At 37.5% G+C, this 24704-nt stretch overlaps 1 protein-coding gene and 2 long non-coding RNA genes across 3 annotated transcripts; all 3 read right to left on the reverse strand.

Annotated features, from left to right (window-relative positions):
- Positions 1 to 1767: 1767 nt before the first annotated feature.
- si:dkey-96l17.6 (uncharacterized) lies at positions 1768 to 22443 on the reverse strand. The gene is made up of 10 exons (XM_053228756.1): positions 22224 to 22443; positions 21709 to 21859; positions 19597 to 19788; positions 7900 to 8092; positions 7587 to 7767; positions 4901 to 5111; positions 4284 to 4444; positions 2922 to 3124; positions 2753 to 2831; positions 1768 to 2647 (listed from the first exon to the last, which is right to left on the reverse strand). Exons 2-10 carry the CDS (start codon positions 21803 to 21805, stop codon positions 2597 to 2599), a joined length of 1368 nt encoding a protein of 455 aa, XP_053084731.1. The 5' UTR covers positions 21806 to 21859; positions 22224 to 22443; the 3' UTR covers positions 1768 to 2596.
- LOC128317308 (uncharacterized) lies at positions 8927 to 11602 on the reverse strand. Its single transcript, XR_008300820.1, has 4 exons — positions 11437 to 11602; positions 10236 to 10786; positions 9591 to 9680; positions 8927 to 9051 (listed from the first exon to the last, which is right to left on the reverse strand). It is a non-coding gene; the product is annotated as an uncharacterized LOC128317308 (long non-coding RNA).
- Positions 12067 to 13981, reverse strand: LOC128317307 (uncharacterized). Its single transcript, XR_008300819.1, has 4 exons — positions 13852 to 13981; positions 13651 to 13743; positions 12388 to 12448; positions 12067 to 12168 (listed from the first exon to the last, which is right to left on the reverse strand). It is a non-coding gene; the product is annotated as an uncharacterized LOC128317307 (long non-coding RNA).
- Positions 22444 to 24704: the final 2261 nt, after the last annotated feature.

The raw sequence follows: 24704 nt of genomic DNA on the forward strand, positions 1-24704 counted from the left end.
TGTATTTTTGAAACACCTAACCCTATCATCTAGCCTGTTTTTACAATACCTGTCTTCTTCTCTAAGAACGGAGGCAGACACATGGACAATGTCATTTAATATGAGTTGTTTAAGAGCATCAGCCCATTACCCATTTTTGTGATTACTCATACAAGCAAGTGTATATGTGAAGATCCATTCTTGTATTTTTGTTTCATCCATCTTCAGTAATACATTATCCTGGTCAGGGTCACAGTGAATCCGGAGCCTATCCTGTCCAGGGGCAGGAATACACCCTGGATGGTATGCAAGACTATTGCAGGGCTGTTTATTATTGGAAATTTTTATATTTTATTTACAAGATAAAGTGTTATTTGGTCACCAGAATATTTGTGCCCTATATTTGAACATTGGATACAGGTCACTTTGGTATAAAGATTAAGGGTCATATTCAGAGTTAAGTGTGAGTAATACCAAATACCAAATTTGCACACATCATTATTCAGACCTCAGACATAACTACAGACTTAACTCGTGTCTCTGTTATGTGCAATTATTATCTTGAACTTAAGCAAATTTTTCTTGCTTGATATTGGCGCAAGTGAGGAGCAGTATGAAGTCCAGTGCTGCTGTCTGACAGTATGTCACACTGAAATTCATGTTTTGGGCTGTAAATACTCTCAAACTATGGAATACCATTCAAGGCCAAAATGACTTAATCTGATTTTGGTCATTATTTTCTCAATATGACAACTCAAAATAGAGAATTAGAAGTGTGAGAAAATAACCCACATCCTGCACATACATTATGATTATCACCACAATTATTTCATGGTTATATTAATTGTTAGATCACAATATGAAAGAAATAAAATGCAAAATCATTTCATTTTAATAATAATTGCAAAAAAAAAAAAGGATGTGCTATTTTATAAACTGCCAAAAAATATTTGAAATAAAACCAAATTTGAAGTGATTATAGGAAAAAAAAATGCTACTACGTCTATTCATGCAGCAATATATTGGCAATATAATGGACTCTTAGATTAGATGTTTTATTTTAATACTTGCCATGTTCTCTTTCACATATCATTCTAATAGCCCTGTCCCGTTTTTTGGGGGGTAAAGGGCAAGTTTGTGTGTTTAAACGCAGTGGACAAGAAGCTATTGGATAGACCCTGTATCAGATGATTCTACTCAAGAAAAATCTGGCATGTCTTTAGTGCACATGGTTCATTTTAATCTGAATGAGGTGCTGAGAAAATCAACTTAAGCAGCTGTGTGACCCGACTTTCCCTGTGTAAACATTGTCGTAAGTTTTGAACTTTAGTCGTTGACTCTGGATATGGCCTTTAGTTATTAAGTTCTGATTGCATACCTACATACTATGAGTCATGCACTTTTTAAAATCTAACGTACAACACCAAATCTAAACAGCTACCAATAGGTTTGCCGGATTTTTCAATAACATGTTTCCTGATCGATACATATCAAGTGAGTGAAATGTATTGTTATGGCAACTGATGAAATAAAATCAGACGTTTGGATCAGACGTCGAATCAGACTTTTGGGCATGTTTGTGTGTGCACCAGTAATGAACCTGGAGATGACTGACAGGTTGTTACCATCATCTGGTTTAGATGACACAAGATTAGATGGGGGAAGTAGATAATGGGAGCTTTGATTAGGAATCAATGGTGAATAATGAATTAGTTTTGGTACTTGAGACACTTGGTGAGCTCTATTTGTATATGAAATTTTAATTTATTAAGTTTTAGTTGTTATTATTAGATCAAGAATGCTTTATGAAGATAAACACAAAATAAAGTTGGTCTTGATCATGCTTGAACATGCATGCTATAACATTCCTGGCCTGAGTTTTATGTGACAATCTTGTACAGTCACCATCCACCCAAACAGCATGACGTCATCCGGCAAGGCCATGGTGCAGATTATCCAGACAACCCAAATGGAGTTCAGCTTACACAGAGACATCACCTTCAACAAAGTCATGCTCTATACTCAGAGAAAATGTGCGTTAAGGCCTAGCAGAACCTAGCATTCTTTAAAAGGTCGTTATTAGATCATTTGTTTTATTTTAGAGCATCTTGCTGTTTTATGGCATACGTGGCAAATAGATTAATTTAGCACCAGCTGTCTGATATACTAAGCTTCAAAGTTACTTCAGAATTGCAACTGTGTACAAATTAATACAATGAAATGACAAGTATTATATTTGCGTAACAAACCCATTTAATTAATTTTATTATTATATGCTAATTTCATTTCTGAGATAATTCTGTTTATGAATTTTTTAAAACCAAAAGTCACCATGGTGACTGAGAATGTGCAAAGAAATACCACTCCATCACAGGGCACCATGCACACAAACATTCACACACATTGACACTTAGGGGCAATTTAGTGTAGGCAAAACACCCATAATAAAATCACCTGCAAGAAACCCATTAAACACACTAATTAATAACATCGCACATGCCAATTAGTCTCTTCATTTGGGGCCTTAATACATCAGTGAAAGCACAGTCTAATAATAAACAAACTACAAATCTCTTAAAATGTGATAGAAACAGTGTTGGTTTTGAGTGAGCTTCATTCATACATCTTCCTCTTCCACAGCTTGTCCTGATTTTAGTCTCAAAATCACCTAGAAATACAGTGTGAGAGACAGAGAGAAAGACAACCGTTTTAAGTAATGTAGTTTTAAGTGATGCTTAAAATCTTGAGTGTAATGAAATGTAGTAGAACAGACCTCCTTGAGTTGAGCGATCTCTTTGCTCTCCATATTCCTCTGTGCATGGTTGGTGATGGCCTTCACTCGGGAAGCATATCTGAGATGTGTGTGAAACCATTAATGCCAACCAAAGAACTCTTGAGGAAAGTTCATTGAAACTATGTGCATATCTGTGTTTGTGTCTTACATGAGTGAGGTAAGGGTCTCATCCAGGTTGCAGTCAGAAGGAGAGATATTGAGGAACATAAGAGTTTTGGCATTGCCCCCCAGTGAGTCCTGCATGAGCTGTGTCAGCTTGTTGTTGCGGTAGGGAACATGAGCTTGCTCCATAGCCAGAGCCGAGATCACGTCACCCAGAGCGCTCAGAGACTTATTAATAGAATTCGCCTCCTGCCCAAAACACACACCCACATACACACTATTTGGTAAATTACTGTACGTAACATACTCAGGAGTAGATGTGCAATTAGAGGACCATTTGGCAGGCAGTGCATTCTTAAGAGGTCTCTGTAACCAACGAAACCTGCATAAGGCAGAAACTAAACAAAAAATACACCAATCGTTGCAGTAAACAAAACTGCCAGTTAAAGGCCAAATGATGGAATGGGCATTTCTGTGGAGTATGATGAGACATTCCAATTGGGCAGTAAAAATGTGGACTGGATTGTGTATGATGCTTCCATCTGTAACCCCCTCCATCTGGGGCTAGATTTCATGTTGGAAGCCTTTGGAAGACTTTGCCCAGTTATGTCACAGCAGGATCTATCAAAATTTACACAGTATCCAGACTGCTTCTGTTGAAACATCCCACCTTCCCAACACAAAGCAAATGGGATGTCTTGGGGCTTGTTGAAGATCTAATGCCTGCTGTAATAGTAGTCCTTGACACTGCTGGCCTTGTGGATGCCATCACCTTGGGAAGTGGAAAGGGATGAAAAACCGCCCATTCAAGCACGCAGCTTGTCTCCTGTCAGTACCAGTCTACACAAAGGCATCTGCCTGTGAATACTGATTACAGGAAAAAGCCTATATGGTGAGAGATCTTGTCCTTGTATGGGATAGCATGAAGAAAAGAAGCCTGAGCCCCAAATTCTAAGCACAGTGGATAGGTACCTGCCTTGTTACTAAGCACTTGGGCCCAGTCCTACAACAGGTCAGACAGCTGAGGAGAACTAAATCTATGAAAACCACCTGTCTCATGACCTGTGGCATGTTGATGCCACCAGAGTTCTACAGTTCTACAGCTGGGTCAGAACAAGAGGAAAGTGCCATTCCAGTGCAAACTACCTAGAGAGGATGGGTGGTGAATAGGCTCCTACACTACCAGGACCTAAATCAAGAAGAGTTACCAGTTAAATTTAGCAGTTTAGCTAAGGTAGGTAGGTTTTTTTCATTTACTTCATTTAATTTCATTTAATTCATTGCAGGTTCAGTTCTTGTTTAAATGCCTCTAGTCTTCATTTGAGCTGTTAACAGTTATTTTAACCTTAAGATCCATCTAATATACAGGATATAATTCAAATTATATTAATTTATTTAGCATCATCACCTTCAGCTGGTCATCTTTAGCACCGGTCTTCGCCGGTCTTTCGCTTCCTGCCAGGTCAACAAGGTTTAGCTTGCCAAACGTTATGCTGCCATTGGCCAGGTTGCGACTTTCCAACATGATGCTGATGATCAGGTGAGAGCGAGAGCTTTCTATGTTCATCTCTGTAAGGTCAACCACATAGACAAGTTACCATTTAAAATTCACAGTAACACAGTACACAGTAGAGTTCATATAGTCAACACGATCACAGCCTAGCAGAGAGTGATCAGGGGTGTTAGTGTGTAGCTATGTGTTCCCATTTCCATTAAATCTTAGTACCAGAGCTCATCTATGCACAAAAACCAAAACAATTATTTTAAATGTGAAACAAACAACACTGTATTACACAAATAAAAGTTTTGTCACAGACACAATGGGCTTGTTCATTTTGTCTGCTTTGTATTCAAGTTTTGAAAACAATTAAAAAAAATACCATAGACTACAGCATCTTTCTATGATTGACCCACCATTAATTATATCATGCTATGCAGTGGCCAATGAGGCAAAAAGAATTTGACCAATCATGCTCGAAAAATATAGGGCCCTATACGTTTGTTGTGACTTTGACTAAAACATACTGGTAGCTGCAATATGGCGGTTGGCAGAGCCCAGTTCAAAGAGAGCAAAGAGCTCGCCAGCACTAGTCGCTTCCTTTGCCTCTGCTCCTTGGGCAAATACAAGCCCCTTTTTGTCCTTTTTAATCTCAATGCGTTTGGAAAGTGCCTCAGCTGGGGTCACAAAGAGGTCCTGTAGCCGATCGTTATACAACTCCAACATAGAAGCCGAAACCTGGACAAGGCATAGAAAGAGAAGAGAGATAAAGATGATGATTATTGGTATAATACTTCAAATGCATTAAGGTAAAACTTAAAACGGCAGAGGTTCCCAAGCTCATGCTCTAAAACCCCAATCCACATTTTGACAAGTTTAGAGGTTTCAGTACATGCAAGTAAACATAGAGAAGTATGTATTAGACACATGGGAAGAGAAGAGAAGAAAAGAGAAGCAAATCCATGTTTCAGTCTGGTGCTACTCAACCCTGCCCTTAATAGTGTGCATCCAGTGCGCTGAATGCTTGATTATTAACACCTGGCAGTGCTAGAGTGGCTACATCCCAAGACCATCCATAAACTTCAGAGGTCTCTTAGCTTTATTAATTACTACTGGCAGTTCATCAGAAGCCTCAGCACTGCAGCCTCGCCTCTCACCTCCCTCCATAAGGGTCCTCTGTTTTCAGGTCATTTACATTTATGGCACTTTGCAGATGTCCTTATCCAGAGTGACTTACAGAAGTGCTTTGTAGTCTAGTTCACAAGGTCAGGGACTAAATGTTTAATCAGTCTTAAAACCCTGTTGGGGAGACAAGACAAGACAAGACAAGGATTTTTTTAAATAAAAAAAGTTTAAATAGTGCTAGTGCATCTAATTTATGGACAAGGTCTTTAGTCTTCATTTGAAGAGAGGCAGTGACTCAATTGTAGAAGTTCATTCCACCACCTGTGTGCCAGGAACTCCCTCAGTCATTGCTTATCTACCATACCTGTTTTCTGACAGTTGGATCCATCACTGCCCTTTGTTGTATACTTCAGAGGTGAGAACTTTTTACTTCTCTAACAGCTGTCCATCAGGCATCTGTCCATCAAGCTGGCCCTTGAGGTGGAGTGGTCCCTGCATCCCTTTGTCATCTGCACTGACCATTAAAACCTGGAGTACATCAGGGAACACCTATGTCCTTGCCAAGCCAGGTGGACTCATCTGCTTTTCTTTCAATATTTCCTACTGACCTGGATCCAAGAATGTCAAAGCAGATGCTCTGTCACAAGTTCACAATCAAGCACCAGTTGACCTATTGCCACCACCCAACTTCAAGCCTGTCTGCTTGGTTGCTCATATCCTCTGGGAGATTGAGGTTGGGAATGCCAGGACAGGCAGCTTACATTATTCCCTTATTAGTGTCTTCATCTGCATTCTGATGTTCAAAAATGTATTACTTATTGTTCTCTCTGTTCTCAAGCCAAAACTCCAAGGTAATTATCATTGGAAAACTGGAACCCTGAACGCTTTGGACACAAAGTAACACCACCTCACCATACTGGTAGAGATCAGGCTATTGTCTAAGTTATGTTGTCTGATTCCTCCGCTAGGTCTACCTACTGCATACCAAACAGTAGTGACCAACACATATTTCAGTTTTCCTGAAAATGCTGCCTCTGACTGGGGCCCACAGTTCACCTTGCATGTCTGGAGAGCATTAATGGAATAATCTGGGCATTAACATCAGCCTAATCTCTTACCATCACTCAGAGTCCAACTGAGAGAATGAGAGGTGGAGAGACTGAACCAATAACTCAGATGGTATGTCTACCAGGGTGATTGGTGTAAGTTCAGTTGGTGCTTCCTTCCAAACAATTATTTCCATGCTATGTTGGCAAGATCAAGATCATCTGTCACATCAACAAGATGACATTATGAGCTCCTGTTGCTTCTTCAGTTCCAAGTGTCACCCTCTTTCCAGATGTCTCTCTCCTCAGGTCTGTAGTTCCAGGACGCCTCCAAGGTGCTGTCTCCTGTGACTCCACACCACCTGCTCATATTGTCAGTTGTGAGAGCCCTCCTGGACTCCTGCAGGACAGCTCCCTTATCTGGTGCACTTGGAGGGTAATGGTCTGGAAGATCGCTCATGGATCCCTGCCAAGGATGTTCTTTACCCCCTCAAGGAGTGGCTACTAGAAAAAGGGCTTTTATAACTATATCCTAGGCTGGCCTCCCCTTGGCAGCACAGATCCAGTAGTCTATTTTGCTTTTATTAATACCTGCAGCCTATTTCCCAGCCAATTAAGGGCTCCTAAGAAAGCATTCAGACTCTCTGTCTTTTCCTAGATTGATTGCTAGTCTGTGTTAATGGCATTGTGTATGATCTGTGTCAATATATTTTAATCATAATATTATTAGTATTTCTTAGTGCTTAGATCATTAATTGTCTCTTGCACTTCCTGGTCACTGTGTTACTTATATTCAATCACTTTATTATGGTGTTCTACTTTTCTGTTTCTTTCTGTTCCATGGTGTTACATTTTGCTCTTGTTCTTGGTTGTGTGCTGTTTGTCTTTTATGTAAACTCTTGTGTCCCCAGTGCCTTTTTGTTACAAGAAATGGAAAGGATTAAGAGAAAAGTTATGTGGTTAAGTATAGAAAAGAAAAGACTTGTAAAAATGAATCTGAAGATGTTGTGGAACAAGTTTTGCAAGTCAGACTGCAGATCACCTTGAACTCAAATTTTGTCTCATTCTCTTGGATGATTTCAAAGATCCTAATAAAAGTCCTAGGGATGATTCCAGGGTTTTTCTGCTCTCTATCCCCCAACATAGTAAAAGTTTTTCCAGAGCCAGTCTGTCCATATGCAAAGATGCACACATTGAAGCCATCGATTGCTGATTGAATTAGCCTTTAGAGAGGGTATACAATTCAGAATACAGAATATCCTTTTAAATCATCACTTTCCTAAGTTCCTGAAACAGGACTGCAATTGGTTATGAGCGTGGTAAACAATTTGTGGTATGTTTGTTTACTCGCCTACCTGCTGGACTCCTGAAACACATCATCCTGTGTGTGTTCTGTGGTGAAGATCCTGTCAAACTGAAACTCTCGAGGCCCTCGTGGAGTTTCCAGGATCACTGAGTAATCATCTAAACATGAAACAATGGTGCTGCTGCCCCTCACCAGCTCTGCCCGTGTCTGAGGCCTTATACGGCAGAACACCCGGATCTTACCTGTTTAGAATGCATGTACTGTGTATAACTTAACACCAGGGTTTTAACTAATTTTAAAGCTAAATATTACCACAGACTGTATGGTTTTGTTGTGGTAAAAATATAGGAACACCAAAGAAGTAATAAACTATTACTGTTGCCAAATAACTGCTGTATTCATGACTTAGGGCTGGTTTATACTTTTGCATATTTGTAAATACATGCAGGTTGTAATGGGTGGGCACTGCGAAGGAGCCTGTTATTTCTTCATACTTGCACCTAACCTGAACATGCCCACTAGGTGGCAGAAAATGATAAACTAAATTAAAACCTTGTGTGTCGCTGTGAAATTAATAGAAGACATAGCATATAAATGTCACTTAGTTTTAAATCACTGATACTTTGCTATTAAACTATTAATGTCAGACATTTTGGGATTTTCTTTTTTTTTCAACCGATCAGTGTTCACCTGAAAGCTTGTTATTGTACACCACTGTATCTACTCATGAATGTCTCTTAGGATTTTAGAAAACTGAATGTGACTTCAGTGTGCCATGCCTACTCATAGACCTCCTATCTGAGTAAATTTGCTTCAATGCAGAACTATAATCCAACCTTTATATTCACAAATGTTACCTATGAATTAATGTCTAACAGGTGCCTATAATTAAGTTTTACAGAATAATCATAAGTAATCACAATAATTTCACTGATCTAAAAGAATAATTAATGCATGAGAATGTTCTAAAACATTCCCAAACACTGATGTTAGAAAAGAAAGTTTTCAATATTTAGAAGGATAAACAAAATTTCCAATGAAAACGAAGGTCCTCCTCACAATAGTCTGATGTTTATGTGATATGTATATCAAAAACTATACCTTTCATGTCCTCCACCATGTTGTAGTACTTCTTTCTTAGGGTCCGCTCTGCTGTGTAGTGCTCAGTCACTTTCTTGTTCTCTTCTTTGACTTGTTTCAGCTGGAGAAAAACACACCAGCAAAATTAGCAGAAGGAAACTAATCAGACTTGGTTGTTCTTCTCTTAATTAAGTTTACTATATTTATGGTACATTACGTAGTACCTTATAGTAGTTATAGTAAGTGCCTGTGCATCATCAGTCATAATTAACATTAGGCATTAAGCCATTCATGCATTTAATTTTTGAGTTAAACATGATGGACTGGTGGCCTGTGGACAGATTAATCACCGACTTTGACTACATTACACTACTTGTTTTGTAACACATCTGACACAACACATAAGCTAACTAACTACTCCTTCATGAAAGAACGTTCAGAAGAAAACTATAAAATTTTCTCAAAAAAATCCCTACTGTTCACTTAGCACCTACAGTGGCAAATGAACTATTACAGCATTAAATGAACATGTGCAGTTTTTAATCAGGATGAAACTAAATATTGTAAGGGATAATTCAGTTTCAGGAAAACGCTGTTCTTTTGAAACTTTCTGGTGTAAGACCGTCTATGCTGAATTTTACATTAACCGGCCGTTCTCACCTCAGCTTGCAGGAGTAGCAGCTGCTGGCCCAAGCTCTTCCCATGTTCTGAGTTTAGGGCGTCACTGTTTTTCAACCTTTTCTCAAAGCTCTGAGGAATCAAATTGGATCAATGTTCATAAGATAATGTGCAAATGGACCACAAGCTCGATCAAGTTTGCTTCAAACTACACAATTTACATGTTACCTTGATACCACATGATTGACTGATGTTTCAGAACAAGGGATATCAATAGTGCCAACAAGGTCTACACATTAAGGTTACTTCAGATTTACATGATCAAATTTCTGAGACAGTTAGAAAATAAATTTAATGCACAGAATTGCTTTTATTATAAAGCAATCTCAATCTCATTATATAACTGATAATAAACTAGGCAAAGAAAGGCATTTTTGAGTCTCATGGAGCATAGGCAGAACATCTAAAGCAGAAAGTTGCTGTCTCCTCCTTATTAATGACCTTATTAATACTATAATTAGCTGATCATTTAGATCATGTGTGTCTGAAGTAGAGGAAACATTAAACTTGTGCATGTCAGCGGATCCACAAGCCTGGAGTTAAGAACACCTGATGTTACATAAATGTGGCTGCATACACGTGTCATTCTTTAGATTTTTTTTGTGTAGTGTGTTTGTGCATGCATACTTTCACGCTCTCATCCAACGCTGCCAAATCATCCTCACTGACAGGGCCTGGTAATGTAATATCAGATATTTAAGAAATGACTGGCAACATGAGTGATTTGCAAAGACACTTTCACGGATTGGTTAATTTGATGTTGTTGTTGTTGTTGTTGTTGGTTTGTTTACCAGCAATGGTGGGCGTAACCCCTGCTTTGATGCACTCCAGGGCTACCTGTAAGACGTCATGCTTCTGCAATTTAACCTCAGCTTGAGTCACCTGATCACCCAGACTGATTTCTGATTCGTCCTTCCTATTATGGCACATGACATATTCTACTCAAGCTTATTTCATAAAGCAAGGCTATATCTTGTTCTGTGAGATTTGTCATTCATTCTTTGGATTTATGTATGTTTTTACCCCAGAGGTCTCAGTTCTACGCTTTCCCTATCTGTTTGCTTGTCCTGGAAGGAGGTCAGTCTGTCTCGAGCCTCAGCAACAGCTTTGCGGTTGTCCTCTGCCATCTGGTCAAACTGCTGCTTCGCCTCAGTCACCTCTTCATAGACGAGATGAGCCTGAGGAAAAGGTTTAAAGTGCACCTTAATAATAGCTAGGTACCACTTTCCAAAATATGAGCTAACCATGAGCTAACATGTTGCAAGGTTCTAGATTTGCCCTGTTTTCTAGGAGTGTAGGGGATAACAAATTCCCGAACAGTGATTTCAGTATTTGAAATGGTTAACTGGCTATTTGAATACCCATGCACATGTCTAGTGGTGATAATATAAGTTTGCCTGTTGGGACATCATGTAAGCAGCATTTTATATTAACATTAACTAGCTGCCTAACGATTGGCTTAGAACTTGTTGCTAGAAATTATTTAGATAGCTGCTATGCTAGGAAACATCAACCATCTCTCTAGGATAAATGGATAATTTACAAATAGTGAAATGAATTCAAAACTTGTAAATATTAATAATTAGTAATTCACTAACGCTAATGACAGTTGGAACTACCTTGATTAGTTAGTGTCATATGGCAGTATGCTAGTCTGCTTGCTTATTGTTGTTATTATCTTATAATAAAAAATGCTAATCTATGTTAATGATGTGCAAGGTAGGAGCTTTAAAAAATGTAGCCTTTTACAGTATGATGCAATAAATAAATTTAGTGACAAATAAATGAACCTAATCCCAACCCAATGGTTTGTTTACTTCCATCCCACCTGGCGTACTACAGCAGCAAGCAGGCGAGCGTATGCTGATGGAGCCGCACCATTCTGCACTCCTCCATCGATCAGCATTGAGATCTCCCGCTCTCGTTTATACAAATTCTCCCTCAGCATCTCCAGACGTGCTTTGGCTCCATCTAAAGGTGCACCTGAGTCAGTACTTTCCTGTAAGTAGTACAGTAGATGCACAGGTATTTGTGATGCCAAGTTTCACTGTTTGTTAACAGGTTTGAGATTTTTTTTTAGCACAGTTTTATTAAACACACAAAATGCGGTTAACTAGCATCCAGTCTGAGGGCATTAAGAACATTCTAATGATTAATTATAATCATTATTATTATTAATTTACTTTCAATCTATAAAGTTATTTGGGAAACATAGTACTTTCAAGGTATTTTGTACTTTCAAAGTGGCCTCATCATAATATCATTGAAAATAAAAGGGGGAAAAAGGAATGAGAGAATTGAACTTCTTCTTCCCAAGATCGTCAGGAAATTCAAATGATGCCATGAAAAGCAAATTACAAACTTCCTCTGAAAAACTGAGCATTGTATTCCTTTTAATAAAATATTTAAAACCAGACAGGCAGTAAAGGAGAGCTGAAAGACAGTTTTTCAGCAGTTTTTACCATTTCTTTCACTTCAGGCTCTTTGGCATCCTTTGAGGTCTGAAGCATTTCCTGCACACGTCCCATCTCCATCCTGGCCATCTGCAGCTCCTGGAGTGCTAAAATACACGAGTTTAAACCATTAAATAAGCAACTTTATTTATATTCCATTCCATACAATGAAATTGAATTTTATGCTTTAAAACTGAAAAAAAAAGAAAAGAATATCAATATTATAAAAAAGTATCATGATGTAGGATAAGAGTAAAGAATCAGGAAGAAATAAGTAGCAATATAACTAATATTATGATTTCTTTAGATCAATAAATGCAACTTACTGGACGCCTGGTGGTTGTGAAGCTGATCTAAACGTGAAGAGAAGAGCTCCATCATCTTGCTCTGAAAGAAGGAGGAAGACATCTTTTTTTTCTAAATAATTTTCTATTTTCCCATCACACACACTCTGCCCATATTGAAGAAAAGTGTATGCACATACTATATTTCCTCATATCCTATATACTATATAAACATTAATACAACCTACCCCCTATACAATCCCACTTTAAATACATTTTATCTTGAAATAATATTTAAAGTAATAAAATCAAAAAATCTTAATAATCTCACGTTGTCATCCATAACAGGTTATGACAAACGTTAAACACATTTTAGTGGCCCACATTTTATTGTTCACCCAACCATGTTACCTGAACATATTCACCCCAAGAAATATCTGGAAAATTCCAATATTCAATGCCACATTTCACAGTTTAACAGGAAGTTGCATCAGCCAAATTTCCTGAAGATCATTAGAAGAAGAAAATCAAATTCTTTCATTCTTTTGTTCCTTCTTCTCAATGATATTGTGATATTTTCTGATCAGGTCGCTTTGAAAGAACAACACTATCAGCCAAACTACACTGAAAGTAAATTATTATTAAAAAAAATGACTTTATTAAAAAATTTAAATTATTATTTAAATCATTATAATGCCCTTAATTTCCTTTAACGTTTACTAAAAACTCAAACCTGGTACTCAGGTGTAAATCTTTATTTAATTAAAGTTTTATTTAATTAAAGTTTTAAATCTTTATTTAATTAAATTTATTTATTATTTAGATTCATTACTGAAATATGCTTAAATTGACAAAAAAAAAAAAGTTTAGTTTTTAAGAGTTTCAAGGGCTAATTGGCCTGAACCTAAATCATGGAATCACCCTGTGAATATGAATCTAATCTTGCCACAGCTATACTAATTTTTAAATGGGTTTTATTTTGTCTTTAACAACAAAAATGGCCTTACATGCAAATGTACTACCTGCCCTTCAGTAGTATTCATTTGTGCATGCAACTGCCATTCCTGAAGTGACTTTCCAGCTGCGGTGAATCACAAAACTAATCCGTTAAATCTATTTAAAATGGCATCGCCCTGTGTTTTTAGTAAATTAGAGCTACAGAGTTTAGTTTGAGGCCTCACACCATCTTCAGAAGCTTCTGAGTTCTACACAATCTAGGTTAGATTAGGATGGTTACAGAAGTCTCTCCAAAAGCAGGGTCCGAGGTTAAAGGTTACCGGTGTGTGTTGTTTAACATAGTGTTACCTTCTCTCTCTCCCAGGTTTCAGAGTCGTGTCTGCTTCTCTCCTGCAAAGCCTTCTGCTCATCCTGCAGTCTCTCGTTCACACTCTGCAGACCCTGAGATTAAACACAGAAGGAGAAACAGACAGATACACAATATAAAAAAAGAAATATACAGATGAATAAGGTCATGTTGACTGAGAGATTGCAATGAATTGAACCCACCTTGATCTTCTCCTCCCATAGTGCACTTCTCCTCTCCACCTTCTCCTGATAGATATCCAAGACCCTCTTCAGAGCATTTAGCTTGTTCTGGTAATAGGCTCTGATTTTGTGCACTGTTCTTTCCTACTCGGGAAAAAGATACATATGCTACAACCGCATAGCAGACCGGTGTGCTTACACATGTTCACGTGCAGTACACGTTCAGGCTAAGATGGTGCTAGCATTGAACAAAAAGGTTAGATTCACTAAGCCTTGATTATAGGACGGGTTTTCTGCATCACCCTGGGACACAAAAAGCCTAACCTTAGCACTGTTTCTTAAATGATAGAGAACAACCTTAGTAACCTTAGTAAACATTATTTAAATTAGTAACTGAAATTAGGCGAAGGTTTCATATTTTAGCTTCATTAAGGAAAGCAATAGCATTTAATTTTTCAGGGATACATTTTCTCTGACATTTAACACCATGTATTTGTATCTCAGTTCATTCCGAATTAAGCTACAGAAAGTTTTGATAAATAGATCACTAGAAAAGCCTTGATTCCTAACCCCACTTCCAGTATTTGCCTTGTAATTTCTTTTAATACAAATGACCGTTTTTACAAAGTTTACAATCATTAATTCTTAAAGTAGGGTCTGGAGACCTCCATGGGTCCGTACAGAATATTTTACATCTTTATTACAGTGGTGGACATAAAAATCCCAAATTATTATTCAAAATAAAATATAATTTTAATTTTAATGTGTAGAAAAAAAAAAAAAAAAAAAAAAAAAAACCACTGTATAAATATGAACGATGTGGGTCATTTCTTTCATATTTTCTTTATAAAATAAATCTGGACTATGAGGATCCATGATTTTTACAAATAAAAAGAGGTCCCTGTTTGTTAAAAATCTGAGAACTCCTAAATTAAAATGTGTCTCATTCCAAGCTGTGTAAAGGGTCACCATGTTACCTGGTTCTCTCGTGATGCAATAAGGAAGTTCTCCTCCAGCTCCTGAACCATCTCAAGATGCCTGCTCTTCATAGCCACCATGTCATCAGCTATCTGGCAGAGTAGTAGAGAATAGTGGTTGGCCTGAGTTATTTCTGAGCCTTACATTAAACTGCATCTTGTCACAGAGATTTGTGGCTTAATGGGGAACGTCCAGTTGTAACTTCATAGTTTTATTGGTAATTTTTTTAAAAATTATATACCAGCACTCTGCAAAGATTTTATCTTTTTATTTGTCTGCTATTGAGTAAAATATTTGGGTTCATTTACCATCTCTGTTTATTTTTCTCTTCACATAAAAAGCTGCATCTAGAAAGCATGAAGCATCACAACTATCATGTGAAAACAGAAAAAAAAGAGCTTAAGGGAATTACAAGCCCTGAAACAATGAAGTGTGTGTTCCCCATCAGAACATTGACCTTTTCTGAGATGCATCTCGCATCTGGTAAAGTCTACACTGCAAAAACGTTCATTTTAATTTAAAATACATTATATGAACTTTCATTTGCGCTTTCCTCAACGGAGACAGTGAATGTAAAAAGTTTTCATACTTGGGTTATACACAGTTTGGCGGAATCATAAGGGATGAAAATCTTCATGTCCACTGGTGCATCGTCCTCTCGATCTCTCACTCTAGTGCTAACTGAGGCTATCCTGGGGTCTGGAAATGAAATCGTAAAACCATTACAACGGAAACATGTAATCACACCTGATAAAATGAATCTCATACCTTTGGCTGGAGTATTGCTGGGGTCAACGCAGTGGTCTGAACTCATCCAGCGCTTGAAGGTTTTCCACTTGATTCTGCTTTTCCTCAGCCATGAAGCACCACCACATTTCCAGACACCTCCACATATCAAACAGGCTTTTATTTTTTTATTTTTATTTTTTTTAATTAAAGGCTCATGCTGTTCTTGGTGTCTGTTAATAAATCTTATGTATTAGTACCACAAAAGCATCTGCGGTCACAATAGCACAAGTAGTAGCTCAGTGGTTAAGATATTGGACTTCTGATTGGAAGGTTAAAAGTTCAAACCCCAGCACCGCCAAGCTACCACCACTGGGCCCTTGAGCAAGGCCCTTAACCCTCAACTGCTCAGTTATATAAATGAGAACTGAGCAAACTTTTCCACTTTTGGATTATTACAAAAATGTGGGAAAAATTGGGATTATATGTCAAGAATCTGAACAAAATAGTCCATAATATTGAAGAAGGGGTGGGTGATTAAAATGTCACATGATCTCAGTATAAATACACATCATATGTAAGCATCATTACAGCCAAGGAGCTATCAAAACAAGTCTAGGACAAGGATCCTTTTTCCATTAGAAAAGAAAATCTCCCGAATTTTAAACATCATTAAATTCATCATTAAAAAAATGGAAGGAAGACAATAACACCACAGTTCTGCCTAGTAATTTAAGGTTTTGCATATAATAGTTATATTATCTTTATTCTGTTTATTTATATGTTTGTTTAATTGTTTAATTATGTATTGCATGTAATGTATGGATGTGAGCTGTGGTTGTGCTTCGATGGAGTGAATTAAAAGGTGAAACTCTGTATCACTAATAATAAGGTATTGTCACTATAGTCACTAATGCTATAGTAAATATAAACAAGTAGAACTCGCTGACAGCGTAGACGGGGATTCCTCCACAGCTAACAAGTCTAGTCCTTCATGTTTCTCTTAAAATATACTTCTTAAAATATACTTCTAACAGGAAGAAAGCTACTGAAGAACAATTTTAGACATTTGCCCTTGCCGTGATCTTGCCCCATTTGGATCAACTGCAGAATATAATCAGTTCATCTGCTGGTTACAATGATAATTCTACATAAGATCATATAAGGTATATAAGAATATATAAGATAAGATAATACAAATCCATTTTAGGACTTTGGTGAAAGTGTTTCATTAAACCTTGTATGATGTTATGTAAGAATACACTTGAAAGCAGGACAAGAGAAATATATACATTGAATATATATTTCAATGGTCATTATATTACATCTATATTAAAACTATATTTTGTTGACATTATATCTATATTTTGTCTAATAGAATCTATTCTATTTTAATTTTTCTATTGTATTCATTATATTCTTTTATCAAATTCGGCTTTTATTATAGTCTGTTTTATTATATTCTGTTTTATGTATCACAGTTGCACTGTGGGACGACGCACTAAGGAAAAACATTTCACTACATTAATACATCACATGTATGTATAATGTATGTGACAAATAAAGAACCTTGAACCTTGATTCTCTTTTTACATTTTTTTTTCTTTCATTCCCAGTATTCAAGGCGGTTTAAGAACATTTCCCACCTCTGTCCCATTTATAGACGGATGTGCATCTGTTGTTTTGCTATTTAACTCTTTTGCAAAAATAGCTTTCTTGTCGAAAGATGCCACTGATTGACATTGAGGCGTTTGAGAGCATTGTCTGAACATGGAGTGACCAGCGAGAGAACGTGAACAGCTTAGTGTGTAGGGTGTGGAGCTAGGAACTAAATTATATCCTAACTGGAAAGACAGGAAGAAAGTCAATAAGGACTAGCAAAGGATTGGTTTTCAACAAAGGATAAATTCAGGAAAGTTGTTTATCACTAATGGACAAAAGTTGTCCAAGTTATCTCATATTCTCATAATCTAGCACTTATTTTATACTTATTATATCTGTACTTGTACTGTGGTGTCTTTGGCTGCTGTAACTATGCATTTATTTCCTAAGTTGTCATTAAAGTATCAAATCAGTTGTGTAGAAGTGATACCTGAGGTCTGTACTGTCTCAGGTAACCCGGTCTCACACAGTAGTTAAGTACTTGATTGGTTTCAAATAAACCCTTACCTGTGTGATGTCACTGAGCCACCATAACTCATTTATTTGTGCTTTGTATTCCTTGACAACAAAATTACAGTTTGTTTTTTGCAGCTCACATTAAAAGAGTTTCCCATTCTTCATTTTTCTCCTGAAGGCCATTTCAGTTTCACTGTTTAGCATGGATATATGGAGAAGCTTGCTGCATATTCACATAAATCTGTGGATTTAGTGAATTTTGGAGATGTAGAAGTTATCTAAATCTCTGAGCCTGATTTCTCAATCGTTTAGTAAAATGTACGAATGTTTTCATAGGCCAAAAATGAATAATTCCCACCAGATTTACAAGTTTGGTAACACCAAGCACAATCAAAGCACAGCTAATTCACATCAAGCGACACCCACAAAACTACAGAAGGCAAAGCTTACAGAGCTGAAAACTAATAATGATGTGAGAGTGCTTCCTAAGTGCGCCGTGGGCTAAATATTCCAATAACGTAGCTCAGACATTGCAGCGCATCGGCTATCACCCTGCATTTATTTGTTTATTTATTTACAAATTTACAAATTACAAATTTACAAATTTGTTTGTATCCAGCTTGATAACTGAGGCCCAAGATGTCTGCAAATAACATCACGGTTTTATCTCATGATTTACTTGTTAGTCTATTTAGGATAGTTAGGAAAGTCAAGGATGAATGAAAAAAAAAAAACTTCTTTATACACGTATGCACTTTATTTTAATCAAATCATTTATCTGGATCTGCATTTATCAATAATTTAGAGGTTCTTGTTACACAAACGTGTTAGTGCAAGTTAAACAGTTTAAACGGTGAAAGCTGAGGAAATTTACAAAAGTTTATCAACATAAGAATTCCTAGTTAAATATAATTTTAAAAGATAATTTTCAATATTCATTTTGCATAAAACACCATGTATTTAGGGGTAGTACATTCTATATCACAAGATATCTTGTTCTGTGGTTTTTATGTGTATTTAATAATTTAGCAGAAATTATCGGAAATTTCTAGGAAACTCAGAATACAAAGGTAGCTTGGTTTGGTCCAGTAGTGCTCTTTCACTTTTCCATCTCTTCCTCTCTTTTTCTCTTTTGTTCTTTTCAGATGAGAGGCAAGTCACATCGCTACTTTCATCCCACAGTGTTTGACATACAAGACAAAAGGAAAGAGAAGTCAAAAGCCACAGTCCCTAAAAGAGAAAATCTATTAGTTTTTTTGTTGTTGTTGTTTTGAAAGTGGACAGTTGTGGTGTGAAAATGTTGTTAATGTGCATAACATTTTATTTTAATTTGTACAAACAAATAAATATTCACGTTAAAGAATTCGATTTGGATTTTGTACTATACTGTACTATACTCTAGCAATTAGAAGTTTGACAGTAGAGACTCAAATCAGTTCTGTGTATACAATATAATATAGTGATACAATATAATATTTATAGAACCTCTGCTATGTAACAATAAACTTTTCTTTTAAAAATATTATTTTCATGGACAACGACCATTGTTCTGTAAATTACAGTCACACGGGATGCTGTGATTTGACCTAAGTGGGTGGAATTAGTTATTATATCCATAGACATAGAGTAAGACCATATTGTGGCTATATTTGCGAATGTTAGCTAGCTAATGTTCCTTCAACTACTTCAACAATGGTACAAATACTGATCATTATGGCCACTATGCTTCCCACTATGGTACATCATTTGGACAAAACCTATTACTTTATGTTGTGCGGTTTCATGAAGTACTACTACTAAATATTCCAAATTACCTGCACCACTGAAATCCTTCATAGACAGACAGTACATACAATGTACGCACAATTTCCTATGTATGTATATTTAGACATTAAATTATACACTTAATACATGCTATAAGTGTAGAGTGTGCAGCTGGCTCACCTGCATTTTTCTCCTGGTCAAGGTGTGTGTTATGGACATTACAGGCCTGACGTTGCATTTCCTCCCTCAGGTCCTGTATGCTTCCTGGCAACTCGTTCTGCACACACACCAGTGGCTGTGCTCTCACCACTGTGGACAGACCACCTCTGTTCTCATCAGCACACTTGGACGGCCCAGTTCTCTCCCATGCCCCTGAAACACCACACATTCCTCCAAATTACCTTGAATCACTATGACTCTTTATTTAAAATAACGTAGCAGATTTAGCAGGTCCTACTTGCCTATGTAATCCTTTTGTATGTTATAGAAAATACAACTATTTTAAAATATCCAGAATATCTAATCCTCATTTTAATTATTAGAGATAATCACAAGTAGACACACAAAAGCCATACCATGGTTAGGAATCTTTCTAAAGTATGTGTGTACACAGTTCTGATTTGTTTTTGCAAAATAAAGCCATTTGAACACTTTTTACTTATTCACTTTTCTCCTTGCTCCTCTTATGTAAATCTGACGTTTACTATACTCTTGCAGAACTTTCTTGTGAGGCTTTCTGTTTTCATTCCTCCTGCTCCACGCCCTTGGATTATTTCAGAGACACCTTTCAAACAGAGATGGTTGAGTGTAAACAAAGTTTCAGTCTGTCACTAATCCTAGCCCAGTGTAAAATGTTACCCCCCTTAAAAGTGGCCGATCTCTGTCACTGATCTTGTCTCAGGTAAGTCTACATCCATGTCTTACATCCGGGCCCTGCTCCTGCCCCTGGCTCAACCACTACTTTTGCTCCTGCTTCTGTCTCAACTTTCTCCTGTCCTTGTTTCAAATCCAGACCCTGTTCCTGCCCATGTTTGAAGCAATGGTCCTGCTTCTGCCCCTGTATCAAATCCAGATCCTGCTCATAACCCTGTCTCAACAACTGGGCCTTTTCCTGCCCCATCTCCAGTCTCAGATTCAGGCCCTGATATTTATTACCAGATTCAGATTCAGACATGCCTTGTTACTGCTCCTATCTCAAATTCATGCCCTGCTAAAGCCCCTGTTTCAGATACAGGCCCTGCACCTACCCCATCTGATATCCAACCCGCTGCTACTGCCACTAATTAAGATTCAGGCTCTGCTACTGGCCCGACCTCAGATTCACACCCAGCTACTTCCTCTATCTCACATTCAGGTCTTGGCCCTGCCCCTGTCTCAGACCCAGGATCTGTTACAGGTCCTATTTCAGATCCAGGACTTGCCCCTGCCCTGTCTCAGATTCAGACCCTGCTACAGCCCCCATGTCAGATTCACGCACTGCTCCCTCCCCTGTCTCAAATTCAGGCCCTACTACTGCCCCATCTCTGAATCAGGCCCTGCTAATGCCCCTATCTTAGACCCTGATACTGCTCCTATATTAGATTAAGGCCCAGCTCATATCCAGGTCATGCTACTGTCCCTGTCTCAGATGCAGACCCTGATACTGTCCCTGTCTTAGACATTATCTCTGTCCATGGTTCTATCACCTAAGCTCAACTTTGGCTTGGACCACAATCTAGAATCACCTAATCAGTAGTTCACCTGCTCTAGTCTCCAATGACTCTGACCCCTGAAATGACAACACCACTCTCTGGTTCATGTCCTCTACCTGTTTGTTTCTGGTAAGCTGCACATAACTGTGAGGGACATTCCCCAGTGACAGAACTGAACTGTTTTCCTTCCTGTGTTCCTTATTCATGTCTTGATCATTGTTTACACATGATCCTCATTATTAGTCTCAATTCTTATAGCTGGTGCTATTGTTTGTTTCATTCCACAGCATTGTAACTATAGCATTGCTAAGCCACGTTTCCTGCCTTTCTGGTTTTAACATTGTCTTGCCTGTTCTGCCTTGACTTTTAAGCCAGATGCAAAAATAATGAGAAATTTGGTCATGTTGGTTGAGAAATGACACACCCTGATCATAATAAACGAGTTAAATGTCTTTTACATCACATAGGAGAAGTACCTTGTAGAAACTCGCATTCCTAATAATTACCCAATACCTGAAATTCTGACTCGAGACCTCCTACTTAAAAGTCTTTGTATTTGTCTGATGACACACTGAGGGGCGTTTATTTGTGCAAAACTTACGTTGCTTAGCAGCTGGGGCCACTGCGTGATTTCGTAACTTCCTCCCCATGAAGTTCAGTGACAGTGTGACGTTCTCTGCTCTGGAGTTTAAATGCATTTTGAACTCTGTGTGTATGTGTGTGTATGTGTGTGTGTGTGTGTGTGTACTGGTCTGCAGACAGAAACACAGAAACCACAAGAGTTACATTTGAAATAATATTATCCTGTGTCTATGATGGATGCCATGGCTGACTCACAAGGTGTAAACTAATGACAAGCTATGCTCATAGATGATGAATAGTGATGAGTGAAGATTACATGTTTTACACAATGTACTGAACACTAAGCAAGCGTCCCAGAGTTCTTTTGCACAGTTAAAATGTCTAATAGTATAGATAGATAGATAGATAGATAGATAGATAGATAGACTTTAATTGCTACTACACCAATCAGTACATCAACAACAGGCTGTCTGTATGGAAACATGGCTTCTGTGTAATATGACATAAAATAAAAAAAAAAAAAAGATGAATTACCTGTTTGCAAAATGTAGATAGTCCTCAAGTCTGGTAGGCAAAAACACGAGAGAAGAAGTGGAAAAGCTGCTCGTTTCAGTGAGACGCTAAATTCTCATCACTTGAAATATTAAAGCAGGAGGATGAGGTTTCAGTTGGGGTTTGTTTGCCTGCCTGGCCAATGCAGACTACTGACTGTCATCATGTTTCCAATGTGTGTGATACAGATTGTAACCTGACGCATAGATATTTTTCTCTCTCCTGTCACTTATACGCTTTTATGAATGAGTTTTGCAAATATTTAATGCAGATTTTTTGCCTTGAAAGGATAGTTAAAGAAATAAGTTCTTGTGTAGGACCTTTAATAGCAGCTAATATCAAGGAGAGAAAAAGTCAAGATGTGAGACAACAATAATATTAATGATGATATTGATTAAGGAATAAAACATTAAGAGACTGTGCTGTTATAGAACAATTTTCAACAATGAGGTGGTGTGATATGGCCCAATAAAGGCACAACCTGAAGTGTTTTATTCCTTTTATACTACAGCATTTTGCCAACAATAAGATTTTTTATTTACTAAAGAATGCCACATTATATATTTGATCTATTTATAGTTATATTTAATGTTGTGGAAAGTCACAAAACTAGTTACTAATGTTATAACAGCTATAAACATTTGCTTCCTCACTTCCTCAGGAAGTTAATTTTAAAAAATGCCCCATGTTACCAAGAAACCATAAAGCAATCTTGTGCTGGAAAACTTACAGTTACTTAAAGGTATAGGTACATTAAAAACTAAAGCTGCACCAAGAGCTGCAATAATACTGGAACAGCAGAAAAGAGAAGTATCATGACATAACATCCGTGTTCAGTGGTTGAGAATAGAAATAGCAGGGCATCGCAATCTCCCAGAACAGGAAAGAGTCACCATCATAACAGCAAGTGGAAATGAACAGGTCAAAAACTACACAAAAATTACATGATTACATGAGCATCAGCTGTGTGTGTACTGGCTAAAGAGACCTAACAATTCTGCATTCTCACTTCGTAAATGAACCAGCTGCTAGCTATAGGCTAATATTAGAAGACGCTCTTAGAAATTCATAGGAATTTGGTAGTTGTGACAATTTCACATCCATAACTTGTACCTATCAAATGCCTGTTTGATTCCAGGAACTGAAGAGAACACCGTATGTTGACTTTGGACCGGTTGGTGGCACATGCTATTTGTTTTGGTTCACTTTTTTGGAAAGGCTCGACATTGCCTTCTACAGTTTCAAATTTGGATGAAGAAAGGATCTAGTTAGGGTTAAAAGGACTGGATTTGTAACTGTAGCTTTTTTTGAAACATTAATAAAAAATGACACAGAATTGCTCACTAGACGTTTTTGAACTGGTAAGACTCAAGGGCTTAATTCAGGTCTACTATGGAGTATAAGGCACAAAAAAACAATACTGTACAGTAAAACCTAAGGACTGTGAATAGAATCCATTGAAGCTGTAGTGGCAGTTAAGGTTCTGTGTTAAAGTTCAAGTCCCAGACCTGCTACAGAACCAGCTCTGATAAAAAATTAGCAGTGGTACAATGCTGGTCAACACCTACCCATTCTTCTCACTCACATACCATCATGGAACGACTGAGATGAAACCTTGATTAACTTGTATCTTGCACATGACATGGAACAGAGGTTATCACATAGCAAATGCGTAGTAAATGCAGACAGTCTGATGTCTGCTGATGCAGGTCAGATACCTTGCTAGCTTCATCTATTTTGAATTTAGACAACTAAGCTATTACAACAATACCACTGATACTAAATTAACATTAATAAGCCACAATAAATTTCAAACATATCAGAACAATCAGAATTGCATACAGATCTTAGCTGTCTGTAGTGAGTGAATCGGTGTATGAGTGTGTGTGCGATTGTGCTCTGCAATGTTGTCCAGGGTTTTAGTGCTCCCGAGTACACAATTGGCTATTTGTCCTACTGAATATTAAACTATCAAATATCAGTGGTTCTAAATTATATCTGAATAAATATTTATCTTTCCTTTTATGTATTCTTACCAGTACACCAACTCATGAAGGGAGAATTCAGGTATATTGAGACATTTAAACTTTTATTTTCTGGCCTGATAAGTGAAAGTTTTGTTCCTAAGCCCTTGCAGTGCAATTGCTTATTTCATTTAACATCATGTAAGAGGCTGTGATCAGCATCAAACAGTGTATAGTGAAGGTGACCCCAAAAAATCTTTGGGTAAGTGCGAGTTTGGTTCCTGCTGTCCATCACAGTGGCGTACAAGCAGAAAACTTTGATTTTTGATCAACATTCCGGTTCGTCCTCGCTCACTTTAACCCCTGACTTTGTCATCGCCGAATCTTATTCCTAATGTAGAGGAATAAATAAACCCTAACATCAACTAGCAATCTTCTGGTGTCTGAGATTGTTGGGGCCTTGAGGAAGGCACTTACTCACACCCTCATTCACTTCCAG

This window comes from Pangasianodon hypophthalmus, chromosome 24 (assembly GCF_027358585.1).
Source record: "Pangasianodon hypophthalmus isolate fPanHyp1 chromosome 24, fPanHyp1.pri, whole genome shotgun sequence".
Lineage (NCBI taxonomy): Eukaryota > Metazoa > Chordata > Actinopteri > Siluriformes > Pangasiidae > Pangasianodon > Pangasianodon hypophthalmus.

What these genes read in the sequence shown, in the direction of transcription:
- si:dkey-96l17.6 (XM_053228756.1), bottom strand. Translation starts at nt 21,805, where the DNA reads ATGCATTTAAACTCCAGAGCAGAGAACGTCACACTGTCACTGAACTTC. An exon ending in AGACAAAATTTGAGTTCAAG is followed by an intron (nt 5,112 to 7,586) that starts GTGATCTGCAGT and finishes TGCCTTGTCCAG; the next exon opens with GTTTCGGCTTCTATGTTGGA. An exon ending in CCGCCATATTGCAGCTACCA is followed by an intron (nt 4,445 to 4,900) that starts GTATGTTTTAGT and finishes TTGACCTTACAG; the next exon opens with AGATGAACATAGAAAGCTCT.